The 25,739-nt window shown below is 48.9% G+C and overlaps 1 protein-coding gene across 4 annotated transcripts in view; it reads right to left on the reverse strand.

Annotated features, from left to right (window-relative positions):
- The window catches only part of Mapk4 (mitogen-activated protein kinase 4), a 147,762-nt gene that overhangs the window by 47,170 nt on the left and 74,853 nt on the right, over positions 1 to 25,739 (reverse strand). For 3 of the 4 annotated variants that reach the window (XM_087593298.1, XM_087593295.1, XM_087593297.1), the window contains exon 2: positions 1,084 to 2,455. In XM_087593298.1, coding sequence (XP_087449424.1) covers positions 1,084 to 1,629 — 546 coding nt within the window. In that variant the 5' untranslated portion in view covers positions 1,630 to 2,455. 4 annotated transcript variants of the gene reach the window in all.

Consider the following 25,739-nt stretch of genomic DNA (forward strand, 5'->3'; position numbering starts at 1 on the left):
ATGGTTAAGGCAGCAAAGTAATTTGTGGTACTGAGAAGCCCCTGTCCGTGAGGCTGCTGTGAGGTCTGAGTTGGGAGCAGGTGCTTGAGTTCTAGCCAGTGAGGGTGATCAGGGACTTGTGGTTCCCCTGCCTGTTATGTCTTTCCACATCGAAAGAAACAGGAGGGCTCTGGAGAGAGAGCCAAGCCGTGTTCAAGGTCACTCTCCTATTCTGTGTCCCACTCTCACCCTTGGCTGTTAGCTATTAACACTTCATGGTGTACCTGTTTCCTATGGGATGTTCTATTCTAATAAAAATATCAAGGTATAAAGATTCTGTTGAGAGACTGGCTCTGTTGCAGGGTGCCTTGTTAGCGTGCTTACACGGAAGCAACCAGGCATCCTGCAATGGCAGCCTGTCTGGCAGAAGAAGGGAGAGAAGGTCAGAGAACTTGTTGTTCCTGAAGACACAGCTGGTCAGGGGGGAGGAGGCTTGGGCCTTGAAAATAAATTGTGGTGACTTGTGCTTGTGTCTCTATCGGGGCGGTCGGGATGGTTGAATTTTAACAAAGCCCACCTCAAGCACGGCTTCCCTGGCACACAGAGGGGAAGGGCATCACAGGACCCAAGAGGGCAGAGTCATTAGCTGATGTGCAGTGAGCATTTAGCTCCCTCTTCACAAACTGAGAGAAACCCAGAATGGGCCAGCCCCGCTGAGGGGAGCAGGTGAGACAAATCAGAGCATAGTGTTCCCAGTGTGGGGGGTCTCCCCCAGACACCCAGGATCAGCAGACGCAAAAGCAAAATCCACCAACCACTCAGAGCTCAGGGCTAAAAGAAGCTTCCGACGTTGTTTACTCTGACCCCTCACTTGTACGGCATGGAGTTTTAGCTGCAGTCATGGGTCAGAGCCATTAACTAGGAACTTGATTCCTCCACCCCCAACACCATCTCAGGCCATGGGACTTTCTGGACCTTTCTGCCTCTCCTAACACTAATAGCAGTCTCCTGACCACAGTGGAGAAAGACAGACCCTGTGGAACCCTGTGTGCACCCTTGAGGATCCCACGGGTCACCGGGCACAGCCTTTCCAGGCAAACATACCTTGTGGGAGTAATGCTGGTCCGCGATTCTGGCCAGCCCGAAATCCCCGATCTTCAGCACGAGGTCCTCCGTGCTGATGAAAATGTTGGCGGGCTTCAGGTCCCTGTGCAACACGTTGGCAGAGTGGATGTACTTGAGCCCACGCAGCAGCTGGTACATGAATAGCTTAGCGTGCTCCTCGGTCAGCGTGCCCTGCTCTAGCAGGCATGCCAGGTCAGTCTCCATGTACTCTTGGACAATATAAGCCACGCTGAACTTAAAGAGCTCGCCCTGCAGATCGCTACCCTTGGGTCCCAGTACCTCGTACACTTTGACGATGTTGTCGTGGTCCAGGCGCCGGATGATTTTGATCTCTCGGAGCGCGTGCTTCATGCTTCGTGCGTCACTCAGCACAATCTTCTTCACGGCTACCTTCCGGCAAGCCCTGCTGTCCGTAGCCGACAGCACCAGCCCGTTGACCCCGAAGCCGAGGGGTTGGAAGTCAGTGAAGCGCCCACCAAGGTCGTACCCGTAGACACTGGCGATGCAGTCACCTTTCTCTGCCATTGCTGCCTCAGTGGTCTGGGGCTGGCTGTAAAATGCAGGGGCAGTTGGGAAAGGCCAAGTTCCAGCTAGTGGCTTCCCCAGCACACCTCATTCTGTCAGATCTCACAACTGAGGGATGCTTTGGCTCCTGGTGAGGTCACTGCTGTCAACTCTCTGGGACAGGAAGGGCTGCAAGCCCTTGCTCACCGACCTGCTCAGCTGGACGCTGCAAAGGTTCTTACCTGCACTGGGAGGGTTTGCCACCGACTCCTGTGCTTCAAGAGCCCTCCTAGATGCTTAAAGTGGTTCATGCTTCTTCTAGATCTGGCATTATTAGGAGGAGAAGCCCGAATCATTATCTTGTATCTCCATGGATCTCACAGTAAAGTATGCGGCAACTTTGAATCCTTCTGTGTGGGCTCAAGTGCAGGCGCTGCTTTCTGAGCTGTGGCTGCTTTGGCTTAAGTGGGTCCAAAGCTTAATCGGATCACAGCCTCCCTCTGTGCTGCGAGCAGTAAGAGGGGATACAGGTAATGGATTCTAGACGGTTCTAGGGGCTTCTTTTCATTTCTTTCCAGTTTATCTTCCTACAAGTTTCTTTTAGATTCCAAAACCCCAACCAGTCTGGTGAGAAAAGAGCTGGGCAAAGCCACACTCTCACGAGCTCTGCAGTTACAGTTGCTGTCCCAAGTCCAAAAAGAACTCAGCTGCCAGGCCAGGACCTTCCAGAGGCTTTGGAGGAGAGGACATCCTCTTCACCCACGTATCCGCAGCACCTTGACAGAGAATGCTCGGCCAGACGCAGTAGGGCCTCGGGGATGCAGCATCTTTCAGACAGTCCCCTTCCCTGTCAAAGAAAGAGTGCTGGGTAAATTTCCACGCTCTGGCTTCCAACACCTTCCCACTTGCATCTTTTGTTAACTAGCCCAAGTGTTATTTGATCTGTCCAGCCAGCTGAAACGCTGCTTGCTCTGGGGATTCCAGCTTTGCGGCTCAGCCTCCCTCATGCTGCGTGCAGCAGTGCCCTCCCTGGCAGAGGAGAAAGACGGGGCGATTTGATAAGCCCATCAGACAGTGCGCTTTTGTGTCAGTGCTTCCCCCACCCCTGGGGCTAACGTGTGCAGATCGGGGGTGGGAGCCATCCCTTCTGACCTGTGCAAAATTAATCTGTTATGCTTTCCAGACACACACACACACACACACACACACACACACACACACACACACACACACACCCCAGCACTAGCTAAGAAGGCTAAGAGTCAAGAGGAACTAGTTACAGATGAAAACGAGGACTTGGGAATCTTGTCTTCCCACGAGGGTCCTTTCTTTATTTTGCAAATGCCTTTGAATATTTTAAGAGAAAATTCACCTCAGGCTGAGATGGAATAGCATTTGTATTCTTTGCTTTCCGAGTAGAGAGCAGAAACACACAAACAGTTTCTACAAGAAAACTCTCCTGCCACTCACAGACAAGAAGCCATCCGCCCAAAGCCAGTACTAGACCCGGGTCAACATGGCAAGCCCTGTTCTTTTTATGTCAGAGCCACTGGGGAATCTAACTGCTTAAAGAAGTTGGCCACAGGGGTTGGGGATTTAGCTCAGCGGTAGAGCGCTTGCCTACCAAGCGGAAGGCCCTGGGTTCGGTCCCCAGCTCCGGGGGAAAAAAAAAAAGAAGTTGGCCACATCCGTATTTGACTATTCTCTGATGGCTGCTAACTCAAACGGCAGATATAGGATATTAGGTGGTGAAGGGAAATATCTACAAATCCTAGCCCGGTCAACTAAGAACTCTTAAGTAAGGCAACACGGTGACGTCAAGAGTGTGGTGTGCTTCCCAAGTGGACAACGCTCATGGCTACACAGGGAGAGAACTTTGTACCCAGCACAGGGGGAATCTGGCCAGGCTTCTTAATTCCCACCCCATCTGTCTGAAGTCTTGTCACAGCGCAGGGCCCCATGCGAGTACACGTTCCCATCTGGACTCTGTATGACTTTACATGGAATAAATGAAACAAAGCAACCATGAGCTTAATGCTCTGAAATTTATAGTGTGTGTGTGTGTGTGTGTGTGAGAGTATGTGCGCACAAGTGTGTGAGAGTGAGTGTGTGTGCATGTGAGAGTGTGTAAGAGTGTGTGCATGTGAGAGTGAGTGTATGTGAGAGTGTGTGAGCATGTGAATGTGTGTGTATGAGTGTGCATGTGTGCACATGTGTGATTGTGTGTGTATGCATGTGTGGCACGGGCCTTCACCTGATGAATAAAGATTTCAGGGGACCAATCACTGGGGGAGGAGTGGGTGGGACTTCGAGGTTGGAGGAGGGAAGACAGGAGGAGAGAAGGGACTTGTGGCTTTTTGGGATGGAGAGAGAGCAGGGGGTGGAAGACGTAACAAAGTAGAGGGTCCCGATTAGATGGAGGATCCTCCAGGATCCAGCACCAGAGGACTTAATTTAGAATGGCTCACTAATTAGGATGTTAGTCGTTGTGCCCAGCGATTAAGTTACCTGTTGATTCTGAACTAAGTTTGTGCGGCGTTTTCCTTTATGTGGCGACTCAACTGGGTTCCAGAGAGAGGGGTAAGGACCACCCCAGTCAGCCGTGGAGTTTGGATGTATGGCGCCGGCATGGTAGCGACCCACCATGGGAACCTAGCGAATTGGGGTAGTTTTCGATTGCTCTGGACCAGAGAGTCTGCTGAGATGAGAACAGTCCACCAGCGCCATGTGGGTGCCCGCTGTAGTGTGTGAGACTGTGCCCCCGTTTTAATTACTTCATGCAACCTGTGTGTGCATGAGTGTGTGAGAGTGAGTGTGTGTGTGTGTGAGTGTGTGTGTGGCATACAAATGATCAACTGAATCCCATTGAGGGCTGTGTATTCAGGCACATGTCTGTGCATGTGGAAGCTGTTAAGTTGATCTCAGGTGCCTTCTTCAATATCTTCTCTGCCTTAGTCTCTGAGACATAGTCTCTCGCTGTTCCTAGAACTCCCTGATTTGGCTGGACTGGCCAGCCAGTAAGCCCTGGGGAGCCTGACTCTATTCCTGTAGCTCTGGGGTGACAGGCTTTTATATGGCTGCTGGGGAGTTGACTTAAGTTCTCATGCTGTGTGGCAAGCACATCATTGAATGTGCCATCTCCCCCTGAGTTGTGCTGTTTCCCCCCTGCCCTGTCCCCTCTGAGGATTTCTGAACAAGGAAATTTGTCAAGGCTCTGGAACACAGTAAGTGCTTGGCTCTAATGAAATCAGCTGTCTTGACTGCTGTCCAGCCCTCCCTCACATCTGAATGAAGATGGTCTGTCTCTTTTGATAGCCTGTCAGATTTACAGCGGTTCCCCCTCTGAAGCTTTTATTGGGCCCAGAGGCGAAACAATCATAGACTTAACAAAACTTCAGACTTGGGGACAGTCTGAGTGAACAGGTCCCATTGTCCTCAATGGCAGACAGTACTGTCCTTCCAGGCTCATGTGACTAAGAGTCACTATCAGCCTTTATTGGGTTGGGCCAGACTTCTAAGTATTCTATTAAGCAACTCCATTAGCGACTGACACCTGCCACCTGTGTCCCCCAAGTGCTAAGAGCAAGCCCTCCGAGGCTGCTTCTGACCCAAGTTCTCACTTCTCAGGTGAAGGGCTCTGATGCTTTGCGAGTGCTGGCCTCCTGGTGCCAGCACAGAGAACGACACTTGGTGAAGGGAACACTCTTCACTTGGTGTGCAGATGCGGGAGCCACTTAGGGAGGGTGCTGAGACACACACAGTGCCACAGTCTGTGTGCAGTAAAGACCTCACAGACGTCAAACTCAGGGAGCTCAGCCTGCAGGGACACACATGTGCATGCGTGTGTGCACCTGCAGCCCGCTCTAGCAGCCAGGCCAGATGACTCCACCTGAGCTGGAGTTTCTTGCAGATCCACGTGTTTGGTCCCCAAAGGTACTGCAGAGGGAGCTAATTGCATAGATCTCTCTTTGAGGAGAGATGCCCAAGCTTCCTCCTCTTCCCAGCTCCTGCTGGGCGGTAAACAGATTGAAATGTCTCAAAGGAAGAGTTGTCTGGCCATTGGAGCTGCAATGCAGATAATCTGTGAATAATTAAGGACTTCATTTATTTTTAAATCCTTTCCTCTTCCTGTCCACTGTGGGAGGGACTTATCTTCCTGGTGTCTGGGTCCCACTCTTTCTCAGTGTTCAGTGAGAGGACGCAGGGAACATGTCACCTTGGGGAGGCTCTACTCCACCAGCACCATCTTCCTCCTGGGTGTCTAAATGGACCTTTTTCATTCCTGTCTTGCTTCTTTGATGGTGCCTTTCAGGTCCCTTCCTGTGGAAGAGAGTGTCCCCATTTTTGGCACTTTTCCCGGATGGTGCGTTATTTGTCCCTGTGTGCTGTGAGAATGCAAGGCTCATAGGCTCTTTTTACCATAACCTCTAATCATGCAAAGCCCAGCGCTTGAACTTTGACCTCCGCAGCATCGTCTGTCACTCCAATACTTGCTACCTCTAAGAAGTTCCACAGCCTATGCAGGTGGCCTTCATCCAAGCATTCTGTCTCCACCTGCATTTCCTGTCACTCATCTGTCCCCAAACCGCTAACAGGTCTCGGTTCACTTATAGCATGATATGCCAAGAGGCATGGCTATCCCCCCTCCCCTCGCTCCCCAAAGAGGGGCAGATGGTACTTAGATGTGTCCCCGGGTAGTAGAGTTGTTCAGCAGCAGAGACTGGTCATCTCCGTGAGGAGGTGACAGCCCAGAGCTGTTCAGAATCCCAGAGATGATTTCAGACTAAGGACTTGGCATTCACTGTAGGAGACAGAAAGGTTAACCTATTCGGCTGCGCTCAGACGACGGGCAGCAAGACAAATGTGGGTAGCTTTCCCAAGGGCAGCTTCTCCGGCAGGTCCACAGCAAACACCATGATCAACACAAGGAATAAAAACCACAAGCCTAGGCGTCCCCGAGAGTGGAACCCCAGCTTTCGATGGGTTTTTCACAGACGGCTTCTCAGAACTCTGGTGAGTTATTCTCAGTTATTCTCTCGCTACATAGCCTTTTAACAGATGGCAGCAAACCAGAGGTGAGGTGGCGTGTGCCACCTGTCCCATTCTGGGATCCCTGGGGCTCTGGTTTACAAATGGGCTTTGGAAAAATCTAAATTTAGATTCGCCCCTCTGCCCGCCCAGCGCCTCCCAAACCTCATGCTGTTGACCTCAGCAGGAAACAGTCTCCTGCGAGACACTGACATTTCTCAGCCGCTGCCTCCTTCCTTCTCCCAGACACCCCAAAAACCTGCAGTCAATTCTTGGATGAGGCTGTAGGCTGCACAGTGTCAGGTGAAAGCATTCATGCCACACCTGGGGCCTGAGTCCAGGGTTCATGAGTGAAGATCAGTAAGCCATTTCTATAAAGGACCAGAGTCACGTTTCTGTGGTCCGGATTCCCTAAGGTGAGCTGACTACTCACGGAGGTTCTGACCAGTGTCACTTCTAGCTGACAGTGACTACCTACCCATTGCCTCCTCATGTGAATAGAAGACACATGAGGTTCAACCACGGAGAAGCTGTCTCTAATTCAGCCTTCCCACTCTCAGTACTGTGGACATTTGGATCCACGTCATTGTCCAAAGGGCCCCTTCTGAGCTCTGGCCTCTGTCCACCCACGCCAGGCCTGCAGTGTCTCCAAACACTGACCATCAGGTCAGCTCAGTTGAGTGGCTGGTCTACTGGGAGGTTTCACCAGAGACAGGTTAGCATTGAAGAGGTCAGCTGGTACCTGACTGAGTGTCTCTCGCAGGGTGTCAGCCATGCTTCCTGACAAGCCTGGAGTCCCGTGAAGGCTCACTAAGTTACTCTCTACCAGAATCACCAGTGTGCTCTACATGGGTCTTGCTCACGGTCTGCAGCTTGCTCTTTGTTCAGTGGGGCAATTATTACTGTGTGTACGTGTGCACAACGTCATGTGACTGTGGGCACAGGTGTCGTGGCATACCTGTGAAGACCAGACAACTTTGTGGAGCTGGTTCTCCCCTTCCGCCTTTCTGTGGGATATGCAGATTGAACTCAGGCCGTCAGATGTGTATAGCAAGAACCTTTAGGCACTGGGCCATTTTACCAGCCCTCCCATAAGGTGAATCCCATCGTGTGTGAATGGTACTCCCTAGTTGCCAAAGCCATCTCACACAGTTCCTAAAATCCTAGAGGGCGACCGTATTTCTCGAACCTGCACCCAACTGAAAACCCTGAGTCTAGACAGATGTAATCTGAGGGCAGACATTGACACCAGATGATCACAGGAACAATTCCTGAGAAGTAAGCTTTCAATTAAAGCTTTCTGGGGTGGAGATCTGGGCGAAAACTTCCTCCCCAAGGAGCAAGAAACCCTACCTCCTGTCTGAGGACATAGTTGTAGAGAAATCAATGTCGATGTAATTGATGTAATGTCGATCTGAGATGCTGTGCAGAAAAGCCAGAAGACCAAACCCAGCACACTAGAAGTGTCAGAGATGCAGCCGTGCTTTTTGACAACCGTGAGTAACTGAGCCACACCTACGGGTACCCAACTCCAGCCTTCCGGTCAAAAGAGATGGTCAAGTCTATGAACCTACTCTGATGGCAGACACTTAGTGCCCCTGGGATGCAGCCATATCATCTGCGATGGCCTGCAGTTCCCTTGTCAAGTTTCTTAAGAACATGCTCTTGGGGGCTGGAGAGATGGCTCAGCGGTTAAGAACACTAGCGTTCTTCCAGAGGTCCTGAGTTCAATTCCCAGCAACCACATGGTGGCTCAAGACCATCTGTAATGAGATCTGATGCCCTCTTCTGGCATGCAGGTGTACATGCAGATAGAGCACTCATATACATTAATCAATCAATTATTTAATTTTTAAAGAGGACATATTCCTGGGGACCCCAAGGAAGGAGATGAAGACCCCTGGTGTCTTTCTCTCTCCAAGTAGGAGTTAATAAAGCAACAGAGGGCTTTAAATAAAATGGTTTGCTTGAGGAACATCAGACCCGTGGTAAATGGAGGCCACCTTCCATAAAAGAACATATTGGAGCCTACAGGTTTTGTTTACTTCTTTATACTATTATTATTATTATTATTATTATTATTATTATTATTATTAGTGGTGGTGGTAGGCTGTTTTTTTGTTCGTTTGTTTGTTTGTTTTGAGACAGGGTCTCACTATGCAGCTCTAGCTGCCTTGGAACTCATTAGGTAGACTAGGTTGGCTTCGAACTCAGGTACTCACCTACCTCAGCTTCCCAAGTGCTGAGAGTAAAGGTGTGTGACCTCAAGCCTGGCTTCACTTCCTTTCTAGAACACTGTATAACCATCCAAGAGAACAAAGACCTCCCAGGATTTTCAACACGCTGAAATAGCAGGCAGAGAAACGTTGGTTCTTCATGGAAGGTCCAGTCCCAACCTGGGGAGACTGAGGAAAGGGGACGACCTGGGTTCCCATATATGAAGTGTGGTGCTTGTCTCCATGGGAACAGTGCCAGCTGCATAGAGACATCTGCTCAGCCTGAGACTGGGAATAAGCCTTGTCAGGGGGGTGGTGTGTGTTGTAATGATTCAATCCTGACTTTGCACGACTCCTGCATTTAAACTTTTGCTGTGTAAAGTTAAAAGTTCCTGCTCTCCCTCTGTGAAGGAAGGAGATCAAGGAGAGTAGAAACTGGGGTTACTTTCTTTGGGAGGAGAAGGGATGGCATGGGGTCTTGTGATGTGGCCCAAGCTGTCCTGGAACTCATAATCCTCTGACTTTCAGCTTGAGTGCATGAGGTGCATGCCACATGTCCGTCTGAAGACGGTAGCTTCCTTTGGGGTCTCACTCAGCACAAAGGTGACTTTGGCAGCTGGTAGGTGAGGTCCGTTTGTGGCTGGCTTTGTTGGGCTATATTCTGAAGGGAAACCAGAGCATCCAGACACTCAATTTTGGAAGGCTGTCCCCTCCTCTTTAATCCCTTGGGGTCCCCATTGCCTCTTCTAAGTTGGGAGCTTACTCTCTGAGAGCCCACGTATACCCCACAATCCTGGGAAGAAGGCTCAGAGTTTGCACCTGATCTTTCCTTCCAAACTTGGGGGATCTACAATAGGATCTCATCCTCCCCACCCGGAGCCCAGGGTAAGGATATGCAAAGGCTATGGTGACCACAGAGTCTGAATTGCCTTGGTTTTCTTTTTAATCAGAAAAGGCAAATTCATCTTTGTGCTCCACGGACTCCAGCGCACGCCTGTGGCAGACACTGCCAATCCTTACGCTTCTTCCTTTTCCGTGAACCAGGAAAACCAGAATCTTTCTCCAACGCACCCCACTGACAACAAACACCTCTGCCCATTGCTAGAGCTGGAGCTCAGATAGAGCTCTCTGCACCCTGACTGTGACCCCTCCTGGATGCTCCCATCACTGAGACAAGCCCCTTCTTTATTCCTGCGACCTTCTCTGATTTGCTCCCGGACACCCAGTTCAGCCCATCGAGCGCTTAGTGACAGTCCGTTAGGCGCTGGCGCGACGATCCCGTACCTTCTACAACGCCCGACTTGACGCTTCACACATAGAGGAGGTGGCACCAGTGTCTCACTAATGAGACTTCACAGCACATGTCTGATGAAGAGGGGGCTGTGTGGGCGCAGCCTACCACTTCCTGTCAAATTGAAGAGGGAGAAACTGACTTTCTATGGCCATAGTGCAAAGTGGCCCAGTAAACTCCACCATGTTCTGTCAGTACAGGGCTCCTTGTCCTTACCCGAGTCACTTGCCTTTAAGTTTCAGAGATGTCCCACCAGTCACACTCACTGCCCAGCTAATGCATGTGCACAGTTGCCCTGCTCTTCCCTTGGAGCCTAATCATTTACAGGCGCACACTCAAGAGGCCAAAGGAAGTGTTTCCAGAGCAGACGAAGCGCTCCTTTCCCCAGCAACTACATCTGCATTTTGACAGCTTGAGTAAGAAAGCAGCAATTTGTAGGCCATAGAGGGACTCACAGTTGAGTGAAGCTGGGGGGCTGGGCCCAGGAGGCCTGGATTCTAGTGCTGTGCTACCTGGGAGCTCTCCACGGTCTTTGGGGGAAGGGAAACAACCACTTAACCCCACCTATTCCCAAGAAGAATAAGGCCATCATCCCCAAGAAGAATGCACCAGTCAGGAGCACAGCTCAGTGTATCAACTCTCAAACCTTCCACAGTAATCCACACTGGGCTCCAGGGTCAGGGTCACCCTTTCTGGTGACTTGGTCAAATGGCAACAGCCCTCTAATGCTAGAGGCCTTCAGAAGCTGCCTCCTGAACCCCTGAACTTGCTTTGAATCTCGTTGGGAAGGGGGATGGAGGGGAGGAGCCGGAAGGATCTTCGGAACATATTACCAGTTATCTCTCATCTCTCTCCCAGCACACGGAGACACCCAGCTGCGGTGGCAAAGAGAAAGGAGTCTACTGGGAAGCTTGTCCACAGTGCCTGCGTTCGCACCCTGTACCCTGCCACCACACACTCAACACCCACTCTCCTGCCTTTTTCTGTGAGCATCCTTCGTGCAAAAGGTTTTAAAACTAGAGAGTCAGAACTGTGTGTCGGAGAAAGCCAGACAGGGACTTGAACCTGTGCACGGTCTCATTTTGCTTCTCGCTCTATCAGGAGATGCCAAGGAACATCACGGGTCTCCTGGGGTGGTGTGAACCTGGAAAGCATGCACGCACGCACACACACACACACACACACACACACACACACACACACACGCATGTGCCTCTTGGTCTCAACAATCAGGACCCCTTGGGAGTGACCAGTCACTCCAATGAGGAGCCCCAGGAGAGGAAACCAAGGCAAACACGATTGAAGGGAAGGGTGCATGAGCCAGGAACACAGCAAACGGACCACAGAGTGAGCAGTGGCCTGGTGACCACGGCTGCTTCCTAGGAGAATCAGCTGAAGAACAGTGTCCACGTGACGCCGGTTTCCCACCAGCAGCTGCGTTTGTTTTTCTCCGCTCATCTTGGCTTCACTTGAAGGAAGCTGATACCTAAGTGCGGGTGATTCATCCTAAGGACAGTAGGAACGAGACCTTGCCACAGACGGGTGGGGAAGCCGAGGCTCGGAGAAGGGAAAGGACTCTCCCTAGGTAGTGTGTGATTTTTTTTCTTGGGGAGACCTGAACACTTGAACATCTCTCTATTCATCTCAGGGCACGCGTGACAGATGGACAGATCTGCCCAAGTCTAGATGGTGAACCAGTGGATAATCGGTGACTCAAAGAGGCATCACCATAAAGACCAGTCTAGCTTAGACGAAGGCTCACCGAAGCTTCATCTCTAGAGCACCCTGCTCCGCCAGCTCTCGGCTCCCGGCCGCGCACACACTCAATGGTTGTTGGCTATTTATGTAACCCTGGAAACAGGCCCTGACACTTCCAAGTCTAGGGGGCTGGCTCCAACCCCCAGGAGGGAATGCCTCCATTCTGAGGAAACAGCCACCGTCATTAGAATGGCAGGCTCTGACTCTGCACAGCTGCCTATCAGGAGAGCAGCCCCATCCAGGCACCCCTTGACCACTGGGTGACCATAACTGACAGGGTCCTGGGACGATGTGTGGGGCTGGTACCCAGCACTGTAATTGACACCCGGATCAGGGGCAGGGTCTGATGGTTCAAATTAGCTCCACGTCAATTGAGTCTGAGGAGAGCCTGGTAGGAAAAGGCTCTCTCCTTCCTTCAGGTATAATCAAGACAGTGAGTGACTCAGAGGTATGGACCCATCCACAGGAATCTACCCACTCAGAGTCCTGGTGACAGAAACCAGCGTGCGGGCCTGGTTAAGAGGAGCAGCCAGTGGGGAGAGAGAACAGGGATCAGAGAGGGAAGATTGGGATTGGGAGGGAAGACTATGGAACTCACTTCCACACCCGAGACAGATGTCTCCCTTCCTGCATTACTCAAATGCCGCTAGCACCTGCTTCATACCACCTCCCCCACTCCCCCCCTCACGAGTTTCTGCTGCACAATGATGAAGAGCTCATTACAAAGGACGCTGGAACACTGGTGAAGCTGGCAGCAGCGGCGTCCATGTGAACTCAATCTGAATAGCGGGTTCCCACCATCATATGGAAGGAGTATGGGGTGGGTCTGGTACCCGGGCCCAGGTGGTTTCTCAGCTACTGCAGGGGAAAGTCTGGCTAGCGGTGGGCAGGAAGGTGACACATTCTCTTCACCCCTTCCTGTCTACCTGTTCCACGAAAAGAACTCTGGGAGTTATCGGGCCCTGGGAACCAGCCTGAGCTGGCCAGGCTCTGTCTTTTTGGTCTGATCCGAAGCCCTCACGCACCAGAAGGACAGGTGTGTCAGGTAGGGCAGGGGGTAGCCTAGGAAAGGTCACAGTCACCCCGGGTTGTATACAGACCCTACTTCCAAGCTGCCTTCACCAGTGCCATGGGAGCAGGAAGCTTGGGGTCTGAAGGAGAAGACACAGCAGTGGGCTTTTGCATCGTGGCCAGAGCTGCGCCCAGTCCGAGAAGCAAGCAGGGTGGGGTAGTGGTACTCCGCCAAAGAGGAGCGAGAAGCCACCTCTCCAGAGCTGGCTTGCCTTGGTTCTGCCTTGCGCAAGCTGAGTATAATTCTGCTCACTGGGGAACGCAGAGGAGACAGAGCCCCAAGTGAGTCGAAAGAAGGCCGCTTTTAGAACCAGGGTCCATTTTATCACTAGGTAAATAATGTTTCCTTTTGCTAATGATGCAAATTGTTTCTAGTCCTGAAACTCAAATGGCAAAGTAGGATTTTGAATGTGGGCAGAAATAAAGACTCACATTCCCCGTGGTTCCAGGGGCCAAATGTCCCCCTGCTCCTTTGAGCAGGAGCAAAGGCAGGGCTGTCTTAGTGCCTGTGCCTAGGGCAGTGGTCCTCATGTCACCTCACGTAGTTCCTCGGGTTGCAGTGACCCCAGCCATAAGATTATTCTCATTGCCACTGCATAACTGTCATTTTGCTAGTTACGAATTGTAATGCAGATATTTTTGGAGATGGAGGTTTGCCAAAGGGGTCATAACCCCATGGGTTGAGAACCTCTGGCCTGGGGCCGCTCTCAGCTTAGAGTTTATCTTTGTCTACCTCTGCCCAAGGCCTGGCTGTGTGGCCCCTCACAGGGCTGTGGCTGAGGGAGCCACAGGGCTAGAGTATGTCTCCACGTCGACTCTACTTATGCCACGTCTTGTCGCCATGGCAGCGGCAGGGCAGAACGTTCTTTTCTTTTTCCTTGTAACGGAAACACTAGAATCAGTGGGATCCTCCAACGGGCACCTTTAGAATAAGCCCCACCGCCCTCTGCCATCCCCTGCTGCCGGTCATACCCCTCTCTCCTCCCGCTTTATTTCCAAACAGCGTCTGTTCTCACTCTTGACTGTAACATTGTTTATGTAGCTCTCCACTGTAGTGGTTCAAGCCTGAGATCCCCTCACGGTAGCCCCACTTAAACCTGCATCTGTGTTCTCCTCTATTCCAACTTCTCCGTCCGTGAACGGCCTGGTCTGGAGAGAGCCTCCTTAGTTACCTTCCTAGACCGTGAAAGACTCTGTGCTCGGAGCCACCGCCACCTTTTCAGACTTGGTACCTCCTTCTCGTTTAAGGCACACATACCCGTGACAGCCAGCCCACAGGCTTCTATCTCTCAGCTGGGTCTTCTTCCACTAGACAGAGAATCCCAAGAAAAGTGTAGTGGCCACTTCACCCCAATGTCCCCAGCTGTGCACAGCTCCTGGCATATTAAAAGGTGACCCCAGGGTAGGACTGAGAATAGAATATGCTTGCAAGAGGGCTCAGGGTAGTGGTTTTTGAAGGAGCATCTCTTGGAGGGTGTGATTAGACAGGGGAGACACAGTCAGGACATTGCACGAGAGCAGGAGGCCGGAGGGAGCAGTGTGAGAGCAGCCGAGAGTTGAGCAGCAAATGCAGGGGTGGATTTAGAGAACACAGCAGAAGAGTGGCCCGTGGGGTGTGTATGTGTGTGTGGGAGCTGACACGGGCTGTGTGTGTGAGGATGAGACTGTGTGTAGCAGGTCCTACAGGGCTGTGGGTCCAGAGCACAGACCATGAGTGCTCTGATGGGAGGAGATGGCTCGCCGTGGACCCCTGGTAACTGTACACTCCCTTGGGCATCACTTGCAGGCAGGACGTCAAACAGCACAGTTAGGAGACCACTGAAGCAAATCCAAATCTGGAGGGCAGAGCCATCCTGAGCAGTTCCTGACAAACTCAGGATGCTAAATTCAGGTTGTTCCCGAGACTGAAGCCCAACATCCCCTGACTTTTCTATCTCCCTTCTCTGGGTGCAGCCACGGCACAAGAAACCGCATAGTTCATGAACCTCCGAGTAAGCCCTCCACACAAATTGTTTTGTTCAGTTCTTCTGGAAATCTCAGCTGCTGTAGACAGCTCTTTTATTGTTTGCTAACCCCGCAGATAGCAATAAAACTAAAATGAAAACAGATTTGCAAAGCAACTTTCCACTGTCCAGAGCACTTGCCCGTGGTACTATTTAATATTTAATATTTTCATACAATATTTATTTAGCAGCCCTACGTCCCAGGCAGCAGGGATTCAGGTGCAGATAGAGCAGGCGTGGTCCTTAGCCCCATGAAACTTACAGTTCTGAGGCAGAGAGGACAAGCTTGGCTGGGGCTCAACTGTGATGCAAGTCTGATTGGGGATCACGCAAAGCTGAGAGTCGAGGTAAGAAGAGGACCAATTACTTTGGGGAACAATGGCAGACTTCCTGAAGAGGTGACATTTAAGTGGAGACTTAAAGAGTGAATCTGGGCTGAGAGGCGCTTGGGGCAGGATGTCAGTATCATGACCTGGAGAAGTAAGTCTGACACTGGAGGAATGGAGAAGTTTGGTGCGATGGATCTCGACAGACATCAGTGCATAAATGAGGTCAGCCTGGGGTGAGAGGAACCACTATTTGATTGTTTTAAGAGAGCCCCAACAAGGGGCAGCAACCTCCTCTCTCTTTTGAGAAGGAGGAGGTCTGATGTGCCAGGAAGCTCTGGGGCAAGAGGCCACTGGAGGACCTATGGGTAGGCAACCCTTGTGCAAGCCTCTATGGTTTCATCTCCGTCTTACAAATAGAGAAACGGAGGCTCACATCCGGAAAGCTGGAAAGGGGTGCAGCAGTCTTTCTAACTACTAACTACTAGATAAATGCCCCGGTTTCTAGGGGATGTCCTGCCAGACAAACAATGTTCTAAATGACACGTCCAGCTGGTGAACGGTCAGGGCTTGTGCCTTTGACATGAGACTGCTCTTCTCCTACTGTTGCCAGTTTGTGAAACTGGGGCAACAATCAGATCTTAAATAGAGAGGTTACTGGCTACCACAGCCAGAGGGAAGGGGCTACACTGTCGGTGCACCACTACACAAGGCGCTTAATAATCATACATGATCTGTCGCAGATACCCACATTCCTAGCTTTCCAACACCAATCTAGCAGTACCATCTCTCTGAGGCTGGAGCACGAGTGTTGCATGAGAGTTTCCAGGGCCATTTTTGAGGTGCACTCCCCCCACCTTTGGCATTCATTTCCCCCCTCTTTGATGGAATTGCTTTAATACCTAGGCAGCTTCCTTACCTGTCTGAAGCCTGTTGGGAGCTGTGTCTAGCTTCCACCACTCCCATCCTGTTCTTTCCCGGCCAGTAGATCTCTGATCTCTCCCCTAGCGACTGACAGTTCCCCTCTGTGACTCTGTGCCCCTCCATGTCACCAGATTTTATGTAGATATTTGGCCTCGGCTGAGCTCCAGAAGAGGACAGGCAGGGAGTGAGAATGGGAGACAGTGTAAAGGGACCTACCAGCCTGGTTCTGGGGTGCCTTCTGCTCTTTTCTCTCCTGACAAAATCCCCTCTAGCTCCTTTTCAAACAAGTCCTCTCTTCCTTTTTTCCTAACCTTGGTAAGATTTGAGTCCAACTGTCTACACCGACACATAATTCCCACTCTAGTTCTAACTATGAAAATCTATATCCTGGTGATGAAAGGCTGAACATCACGTGTGCTATTTGGAGATGTTGTCTCTGGCAACTTAAAAGATTGTGTCCTCGGAGCTGGAGAGATGGCTCAGAGGTTAAGAGTTCTACTGGCTGCTCTTCCAGAGGACCCCGGTTCAATGTGCAACACCCACATGGCGGCTCACAATGGTCTGTAACTCCAGTTCCAGGGAATCTGACACCCTCATACATACAGGCAAAACACCAATGCACAAAAAAGCCAAAAAGGAGAACTGGATAGTGGTGATACACACCTTTAATCCCAGCACTCAGGAGACAGAGGTCGGCAGATCCCTGAGTTCAAAGCCAACCTGGTCTATAGAGAGAATTCTAGGACAAGTCAGGGCTACACAGAGAAACCCTATCTTGAAAAATCAACTAACCAAATAAATAAATATCGTTAAAAATGTAATAATAATAAAAGACTATATCCTGAGCTTCAGGAGAAAGAAAGGGAAGATCCAGGAGCCCTTGAAGAGACTTGAGCAGAGGACGATGTGACAGGAGTACTGAGTGTGCCGGCCCCTGGAGTGCTGCGGCACACTCTCCCATCGCCAGGCCACCTGAGGTATCAGCTGGCACATCACACCCGTTTGGAATTCTCCTGATCCATAGACAAGTGTGACTTTGTTCTGGGGCATCTTCGCCACTCAGCGCTTGCAATCTGACAGTCACCTTTCGTGCTCCCACTCCACACACCTCCTACATGACCAACGAATGGCAGCTCTCCCGCCTGCCTCCCCCCAACGTGCTCAGGTGCTGTTTCCAGAGGAGGCTGTTACCAGGGCAACACATCACGGGCATCCCTCGGCGCAATCGAGTTCTGCCACCTTCTTCCCTCTTCACACCACACGCAAAGTTAGCCACTCCAAGTCTCCACTGTGCAGAGATCCCCAGTCTTGGGGACAGTCCTACTGAACAGCGCCTCGGAAGGTGGATATAGGGCACAGATGAGCTTATGGCTGGTTGGGCATTGGTCACCCTTCCACACAGCCACGGGCGTCTAATCCATGTTAACTCTCAGCCGTGGCGGGAAATGATCACAGTCCACACTTCAGAAAGGCACGAGTTCAGAATCTTGGTCCAGAGTGCAGTCCGGTCAGTTGACGCAGGGTGCAAGACCAGCTGGGGCGATGCTGTCAGCTCCATGACACACAGAGGCCCAGGCTGGGGCCAGCAAGTGTACGAGGGGCTGAGATGGGAGAATTCCTCAGAGCTGGTATTAATGCACCGCACCTCCCTTCCCAACCACTGGCCTCTCTGAGGAGAAAAGGAGACATTTCCTCCCTCCACCCGCCCCCGCCATTCTCTAAACCCCAGGTGGAAGGCAGGAGTTGTTCTGAGTTGAGTTGTGCTGAGCAAGAAGAGAGGGGAGGAAATGTAGAGAGAAGTGACTTTTAGAAAAAATTCAGTGGCTAGGGAGATGGTTCTGTCAGTAAGGTCAGGTTGGGCAAGCTCGAGGAGCTAGGTTTGATCTTCCTTGTAGAAACCTGGGCATCGTGCAGACACATACAACTCCAGTGATCAGGAGGCAGAGATCCGTGTGTCTGTCTGCGTGACGGCCAGGGGAAGACACGTCAGCAGTCATCACTCTGAGGGCCATCCATCGCAGCATGTCTTGTAAGCAAGGAGAGGACGTTCGGAGCCCAACTAAACATCTGAGGCCACGCTGCCTCCCACGTCAGCTGCTCTCACTTGAGCAAGGACCCAATATGGTCCTTGGATGCACGCTCTGCCCACGTGAGTTCTTTCCTGGAGCACTGGGCCCCCGACCTGTTAACGCATAGCCCACAGGGCCTGCTGAGGCTCCTACTTCAGTGGACCTGGGGTGAGACTCAAGAATCTGCATTTCCTGAGTTCCTAGGTGAGACCAGGGACAGACTTTAAGAACTGCTTTTTCAGGGGCTTTTAAAGAAGGAAGGAAGGATGGATGGGGTATGGGTTCAGACTCCCCTTTCCCAGGATATAGCATAAAAGGGAGTGTGGCTCAGTGGTGGAGCTTCCACGTGTTTCCATCCCAGGGACACATATGCACATACATGTATGCATGTGCATTCATACACTCGTATACATATACAAACAATACATATGCATACACAGACACACACACACACACACACACACACACACACACACACACACACACACACCTTTTCTTGTCCCAAGAACATAAAGGCAGCTACCACAGTGACTAGAAAATGCAGGCCTTTTGTCTCACTGTGAAGGTTCAAGTTTGAGGCTGGTTACCAATGGCCCCCATAATCTCCTACACAGTGTTAACCATAAGGGCTGCCTAGGCTTGAACCACCGTAGAGTTTGAGCCCAACTGCTACGGTCTCTACTGAGCCAGACTGCAGGCCAGATCTACAGCTCTGGGAGGTTCCTGGTAATTAAAGAAGAGGATGCTTCCCTGGGTTTATATTGGGGGGTGAAACCGCTTGCCTTCACGAGCTTTGGATTTAGGCAATTTCTTGGAATTTTATCTCACTTGGTGTATCAGTGTGGTCATTTTATAAAGGCACAGGGAGCCAGTAGGACCCAGACACCAGCCAAGTTTTTTTTTTCCTAAGCCAAATTTAAAGCCAATACTTTGTAGTTTAATTTAGAATGATCAACTGAGCAGTCACCGAAGCCTTATTTCTTAAAATTCCCTCGGGTGGAACTCTTCAGTTTTTGTGCTTACCACGTAGGCTGGCTTTCGGAGTCTTCAAGTAAATTTCCTCTTCCCAAATATACAATAATTTGTTTTCTCTGACAGGCAATAAGCAGTCACAGAGTGAAGAAAAGAACTAGTAAATTCATTAATTAGGATTCTGTGTGCACTTCTGTGATGGTTAGCATTTGTTTAATACAATTATAAATCCCATCTAAAACCTCTTACTAAAACCATTAATGGGGTTCAGTACATGCTGCTACATTCGCAGAGCCAAGTTCATTTTATTTTGTATGTAGAAAATGAATTTTGATCCGAGGTCATGTCTGAGGTGATCAGGTGTCAAAGCTGAACACTTCAAAGTAACAAAATCTTACAGGAGACACACACACATATACACACATATACACACGTACACACACACACACACTGTAGCAAATACTGAATCAAGCTACTAGAATACACTCACTTTTAACCATTTAATTATAAAATCTATCAATGAAAGTGCTGGACCTTATTCATATGTAGCACTTATGAGACAACTTCTACACATTACTGAGAAAATCCTTATCCACAAAGACTAGGTTATGACAAGTGTCATAGCAATTAAAAAAAACATTTCACATTCAAAATTTAAGTTATCTTTAAGCCATAAGAGAAGGCAGCGTAAACGTCACGGATAGTTAAAACCAAACAAGCATGTCAAAGGATCCAGTCAAAAACTGAGAACAGATGAACATTGCTTGGGAAATCACTTCACAGAGAGACGACAATTTTTAGAGTTTAACTCTAATCTGCAGAACAACAAGGCACCTTTGAACACAGATTGCAAACTACAGATCTGTGTGACTCTCTTCACAGGGTGGCTCAAGAAAGGTGGAGAGACCCGTCCAAATCCCAATGGAGACCGGTGACAACATGAGATTAGAGTTGGTGTTGCCCCATAAGATGCCAGCCTGCTTTGTATGCTCCAGGTTTCAGAGTTAGAGGGTGAAATGGAGAGGGAGAGGGGGAGGAGAAGGAGCAGAAAGGAAACAGAAGAAAGAAAAAAGGGGGAAGAGAAAGAAAAGAGGGGGTGTTGATGTTGTTTGGGAACAGATGCCTTCGGGGACCAGGAATAGAGGGGTGATTTGTGATTTTAGGAGTCATAACCAGGACTTCTCACTAAAACTCTCTCTGGGTTGACTCTCTGTGCGTGCATGTGCATGTGTCTGTGGTGTATTTGTATATGTGCATGTGTGTGATGTGTTTGTGTATGTGTGCATATTTGTGTGTGGTGTGTTTGTGTATGTGTGTGCATGTGTGTACGTGTGTATATATGGTGTGTTTGTGTATGTGCATGTGTGTGATGTGTTTGTGTATGTGCATATGTGTGTGATGTGTTTGTGTATGTTTGTGTGTGTGTGAGTGCATGGTGCGTTTGTGTATGTGCATGTGTGTGTGTGATGTGTTTATGTATGTGCATATGCATGTGTGTGTGTAAGTGTGTGATGCGTTTGTGTATGTTTGTGTGTGTGTGAGTGCATGGTGCGTTTGTGTATGTGTATGTGTGTGTGCATGTGTGTGTGTGATGTGTTTGTGTATGTGTGTATGTGTGCATGCATCTTGCCAAGTAAGAAGTTTAGTAAATGCAGCATGGTGGCATGGGCCTTTATTGCCAGTTCTTTTAAGGGAGGATTAGCAGGGATCTGGAGCCAGCCTGAGTTACACAGTGAGAGCCTACCTCAAAAGGAAAAATGGGAGCAGCCGAACATTAAGAATTCAGCCTTTCTCACTTTCCCTCATTCTCCCCTTGACAAAACACCAAGCTCACAAAGCCACTCCAGGGACAGCCATGGAGAAGAGTCTTCTCGGAGCCCAGGCTGTGTGAGAGAGGGGGATGACAGATCCCTGTCTTGGAACCCAGCTAGTCTGGCTCAGGTTTAAAGGTTTCTGCTTCTCTGGTTCACTCACATTGGCAGTTGGCAAGCTTGGCATCGGCCCTCGGGGATTACTTCCCTTTCGTCAGGGCTGCTCACTTTTACACACAGGCCAGACTGCCCTGCCTTCTTGGTTCCTTTCCTCAGGTTTCTGAAACAGCAGGGTCATTTCAGGTCTGGGCGCCTGGGCACTCCCTCCAAATGGAGGAGGCAGTTGTGCCCTCCCTGTCTACCTGGTTACTTCAAGGTACTCCCAGATTGTGCCCCGAGCACTTTCCTCCCTGTTGAGGTCTGCAAGTGAGCAGAGGGTCTTGGGTCCTGGCTCTGCTGTCTCCTGATGTCACCCGGGTAGGCATCTCTGAGCCTCAGTTTCCAATTGGGAGCAAAGGGACTATTAAGCCGGCTTCCAGGGTGGTATAAAGGTTGAAGGTCAAGTACTAAGGACTGTGTGGGGTGCTGGCTGTGCCCAGGCACCAGGGCAATGGTGGCTGCTTATATTCTGTGGAGCCAATGTGCCGCTCGCTTTTAGTTCTTCCTTCCAGAACTGGCTTTCTCTGAAAGGCTCCCCCAGGTCTTCACGGGTGCCTTGTTAAAGCATCCTAAGTCAGCAGTGCTCCCTTCTCCCAGTCTCTTGGCTCCTTCTGCACGATTCGCTAACCTGCTGTGACTATGGGAAGGTCTCCCAGAAAGGAAGGAAACATGGGAACCTACAGGGTGAGACGTAGCAGCATTTGGCATCCTTGACACCTGTTTGTTGCTATTTATTGGAAAAGTGCAGATGCCTCCCCTCGCCAGCTGTAAGGGGAAAAAAGGCTGGCTTGATTGGAGGGTAAATCCACTCTTGAAAATCAAGCTAACATCCTTAGGTAAATATGCCGTGCAAGCTTAAAGGGCTGCCACGTATCATAATATTTTTCTAAGACTTCAAGGCATCCGACGTTAACTTGAGGACTGTAAACCATGCCATGAGCAATCTAAAATAAGGAAGAGCTTTCCCCCCCCCCACTCTAGAAATAGCTGCCAAACAGATTCCACTCCATGACACTCACATGTTGTCAGCAGAGCTGCACACCCCACCGATGCCCAAGAATAGAAGGACGGGTATGAAGTTAAAAGTGGCACAGGGAGGGGACACAAGATGCTTTTAAAACCATATAAAACCTACTTGTCAGAGACTGAACCACGTCTCCTGAGTTTCAGTCTAAGCCCCCAGCACCTTGGCTTGTGACTATATTTGGAGACAAGCACTTTAAAGAAATAATTAAGGTAAAGTGGGGGTCGTTAGGGCAGATGTAATCCAACAAGATAAGAGTCCTTCAAGAAGAGGTAATATCACTGACAGACAGCAGAGTAAGGGGTGGCCACAGGGGACCTGGAAAGACAGCTACGTATCAGCTGAGGTCAGGACCTTGAATCCCGTTCTCTGTCCTCTACATGAGTTATTTAAGAGGGAGTGTTTGACTTCTCTAGTCCACCTCCATTCTTCTGTGTCAGAATTCTCTCTACCAGGGACCAGTAGCCACTGGGTCTCAGGTTGGCGGTGTTCACTGTCCTTCCTGTCCTCTGTTGTGATGTCCTCAGCCTGTTTGTGGGAGTCCTTTCTTCCTACACAGCCTCCATTCCCGGGGACTCTACATATTGGTGCAGACTCCAGGCACCTATCACTTCCTGGAGGCCCCATCAACCTTTCCTCTTAGCTCAGCTCCATTCCTTTCTGTCACCCACTGGTCCACAGGAGTGCTCTCACTAGGGACCCCAGAGTCACCATACCTGTACCAAGAGAAGGCAATGGCAACCAACGAATGAAACACCCACCCAACAGAGACAGGACTAGAAACAAGAAACACCACAGACATCACAGTTCCAGATGCCCCATTGCCAACATGAAAGCCCGACTGTGTTGCTGAAGACCCTGAGAAATGCAATGTAGCAGAAATACAAGACAAGATTTTAAGATAGTAATATATATATACTATATATAGTATATACATACTATATATAATATATATACTATATATATAATATATTTATAATATATATATATAATATATATAGGAATATGTTCAGGAGGATGTGAATAAATCCCTTAATGGAATCTGTGAAAATCCGGTTTAATGAAATAATGAAAACCATCAAAGACGTAAAAGTGAAATGAGCAAAGAAAATCAATAAAGAAAATACAAACAAAAATAAAATGGGAAACAAGATATTTTGGGTATCAAATAAAATCCTCAGAGGTAAGCATCACAAAAGATTATAAGACATGGAGGAGAGAAACTCCAGTGTTGAAGACAAGGTAACATTAAAGAAAATTTCTTTAATTAAAGAAAATGTTACATCTAAAAAAAAATATCCAGGAACAAAATATCCAGGAAATCTGGGCCACTAAAGACCAAATCTACGAGAGTAGGGCAAAAGAAGCACATAAAACACCAATTACATAGGACCGGAAAAGAAATTCCACACAACACAAACTTCTTCAACAGGTAAACATTTTCAGTGAAGCAGCAGATATAAAATTAAGGAACATAAAAAATGGCAAACAGACTAAGAAAAGAATTAGGGAAAATTACCTTTCAAGGCTTCAACACACATAAATACACACACATTTCCAACACACACACACACACACACACACACACACACACACACACACAGATACACACACACACAAATACACAGTTACATACACACAGACATAGGCACACACACACACACACACACACACACATTGGGTTAACTCTCAGCAAACAAGTGAAAGTTTTGGATAATAAAAAAATCAGAGATCTTAAGGAAAGAAACTGGAGATGATCTCAGAAGATAGAAAGATCTTCTATGCTCATGGATTGGTAGGATTAATATACTGAAAATGACCATCCTTCTAAAAGCAATCTATAGATTTAATGCAGTCCCAGCCAAAATCCCAACACAATTATTTACAGAAAATTGAAGACAATTTTCAACTTCATATGGAAACACCACACAAAATCCAGGATAGATAAAAATACAAGTTAATAATAAACACATCCTACCAAAGGTATCACCATTCCAAATTTCTAGATATATTACAGAGCTATAATAATAAACACAATATGGTAGTGGCACAAAACAGACATGCTGGTAAGTGGAAACAAATTGAAGATCAGACGTTAAGTCCACACACCTAAGAACACCTAAGTGTTGACAATGAGACCAAGAAATACACACTGGAGGAGAAACAGCATCTTCAAGAAATGCTGCTAGTCAAGCTAGAGGGCGGCATGTAGAAGAATGAGAGTATGGATCCATATTTATCACCTTGCACAAAACTTAACTCCGAATGAATCAGGGTTTTATTAAGTTAAGACCAGGTACCTTGAACCTCATAGAAGGGAAAGTGGGGGTTAGCCTTGAACTCATTGGCACAGACAAGGACTTTCTGAATAGGACATAGATAGCACAGGCACTAAAACCAATTAATAAATAGAACCTCGTGAAACTAAAACTCATTCTGAAAGCAGCATCCTACAGAGTGGGAAAGAAATACTTTACCAATTATACATCTGATAGACGGTTAGAACCTAGGTTATATAAAGAACTCAAAAACCTGAACATCAAGAGAACAGATAACCTGATTAAAACGAGGGACACAGAACTAAGCAGAGAGTTCTCAAACCATAAAACAACAAATGGCTGAGAGACACTTAAAAATGTCCAACATCCTTATCTATCAGGGAAATGTAAATTAAAACTACTTTGAGATTTCATTTGATACCAGGCAGAATGCCCAAGATCGGTAAAACAGACGACGTCACAGGCTGGTGAGGATGCAGAGGAAGGGGACACTTGTTCGCTGCTGGTGGGAGTGCAAGCTTGTACAACCACAGTGGAAATCACTGTGGTGGTTTTACTGAGGAAGCTGGAGAATTGATCTTCCTCAAGGGAAAAAACAAAACAAACAAACAAACCAAACAAAACCCAAAAAACCCCAACCAACCAACCAACAAGAAAAACAACAAAATCATGCCAACTGAGGTAACTTTGAACTAAAAAACACCCAAATATTGTATCTTTTCCCCTCTTCTATGCAGATGTTAGCTTTTGAGCCTTCATTACATATTCTACAATCTAAATAACCACAGAGGTTAGGTATCTAGTAAGGGGCTGGGGGAAGGAGAGGCTCTCCTAAGGAAGGGGAAATAACACATATTGTTACAAAGAGACAACAAGGAAACTAGACTAGGAGGATTGGATAGAGAACCGGGTTGGAGAGAAGGGTAAAGGAGGGAAAATGTGATGGAACTAGGAGTTGCCAAGCTGGTTGCCTAACTAGAGGCTTCCCCTACACTGACTGGCATTGGTGATCCTGGAAAGTACTTTGCATGTTACCACAGGATAAATATTACCCAGCTATTAACCCTACGGCCGACGGCAGTGCAAGATATACTCGTACAATAGTGGTACAAACGTTATGAGAGTAACCAACCACTTTCTGATTGGATTTAAGGTCCTCTCCACATGATGGAACCCATACCCGAGACTGCTAAAGTGGCA

The sequence above is a fragment of the Rattus norvegicus genome, chromosome 18 (assembly GCF_021556685.1).
Source record: "Rattus norvegicus strain SHRSP/BbbUtx chromosome 18, alternate assembly SHRSP_T2T, whole genome shotgun sequence".
In the NCBI taxonomy this organism is placed as follows: domain Eukaryota; kingdom Metazoa; phylum Chordata; class Mammalia; order Rodentia; family Muridae; genus Rattus; species Rattus norvegicus.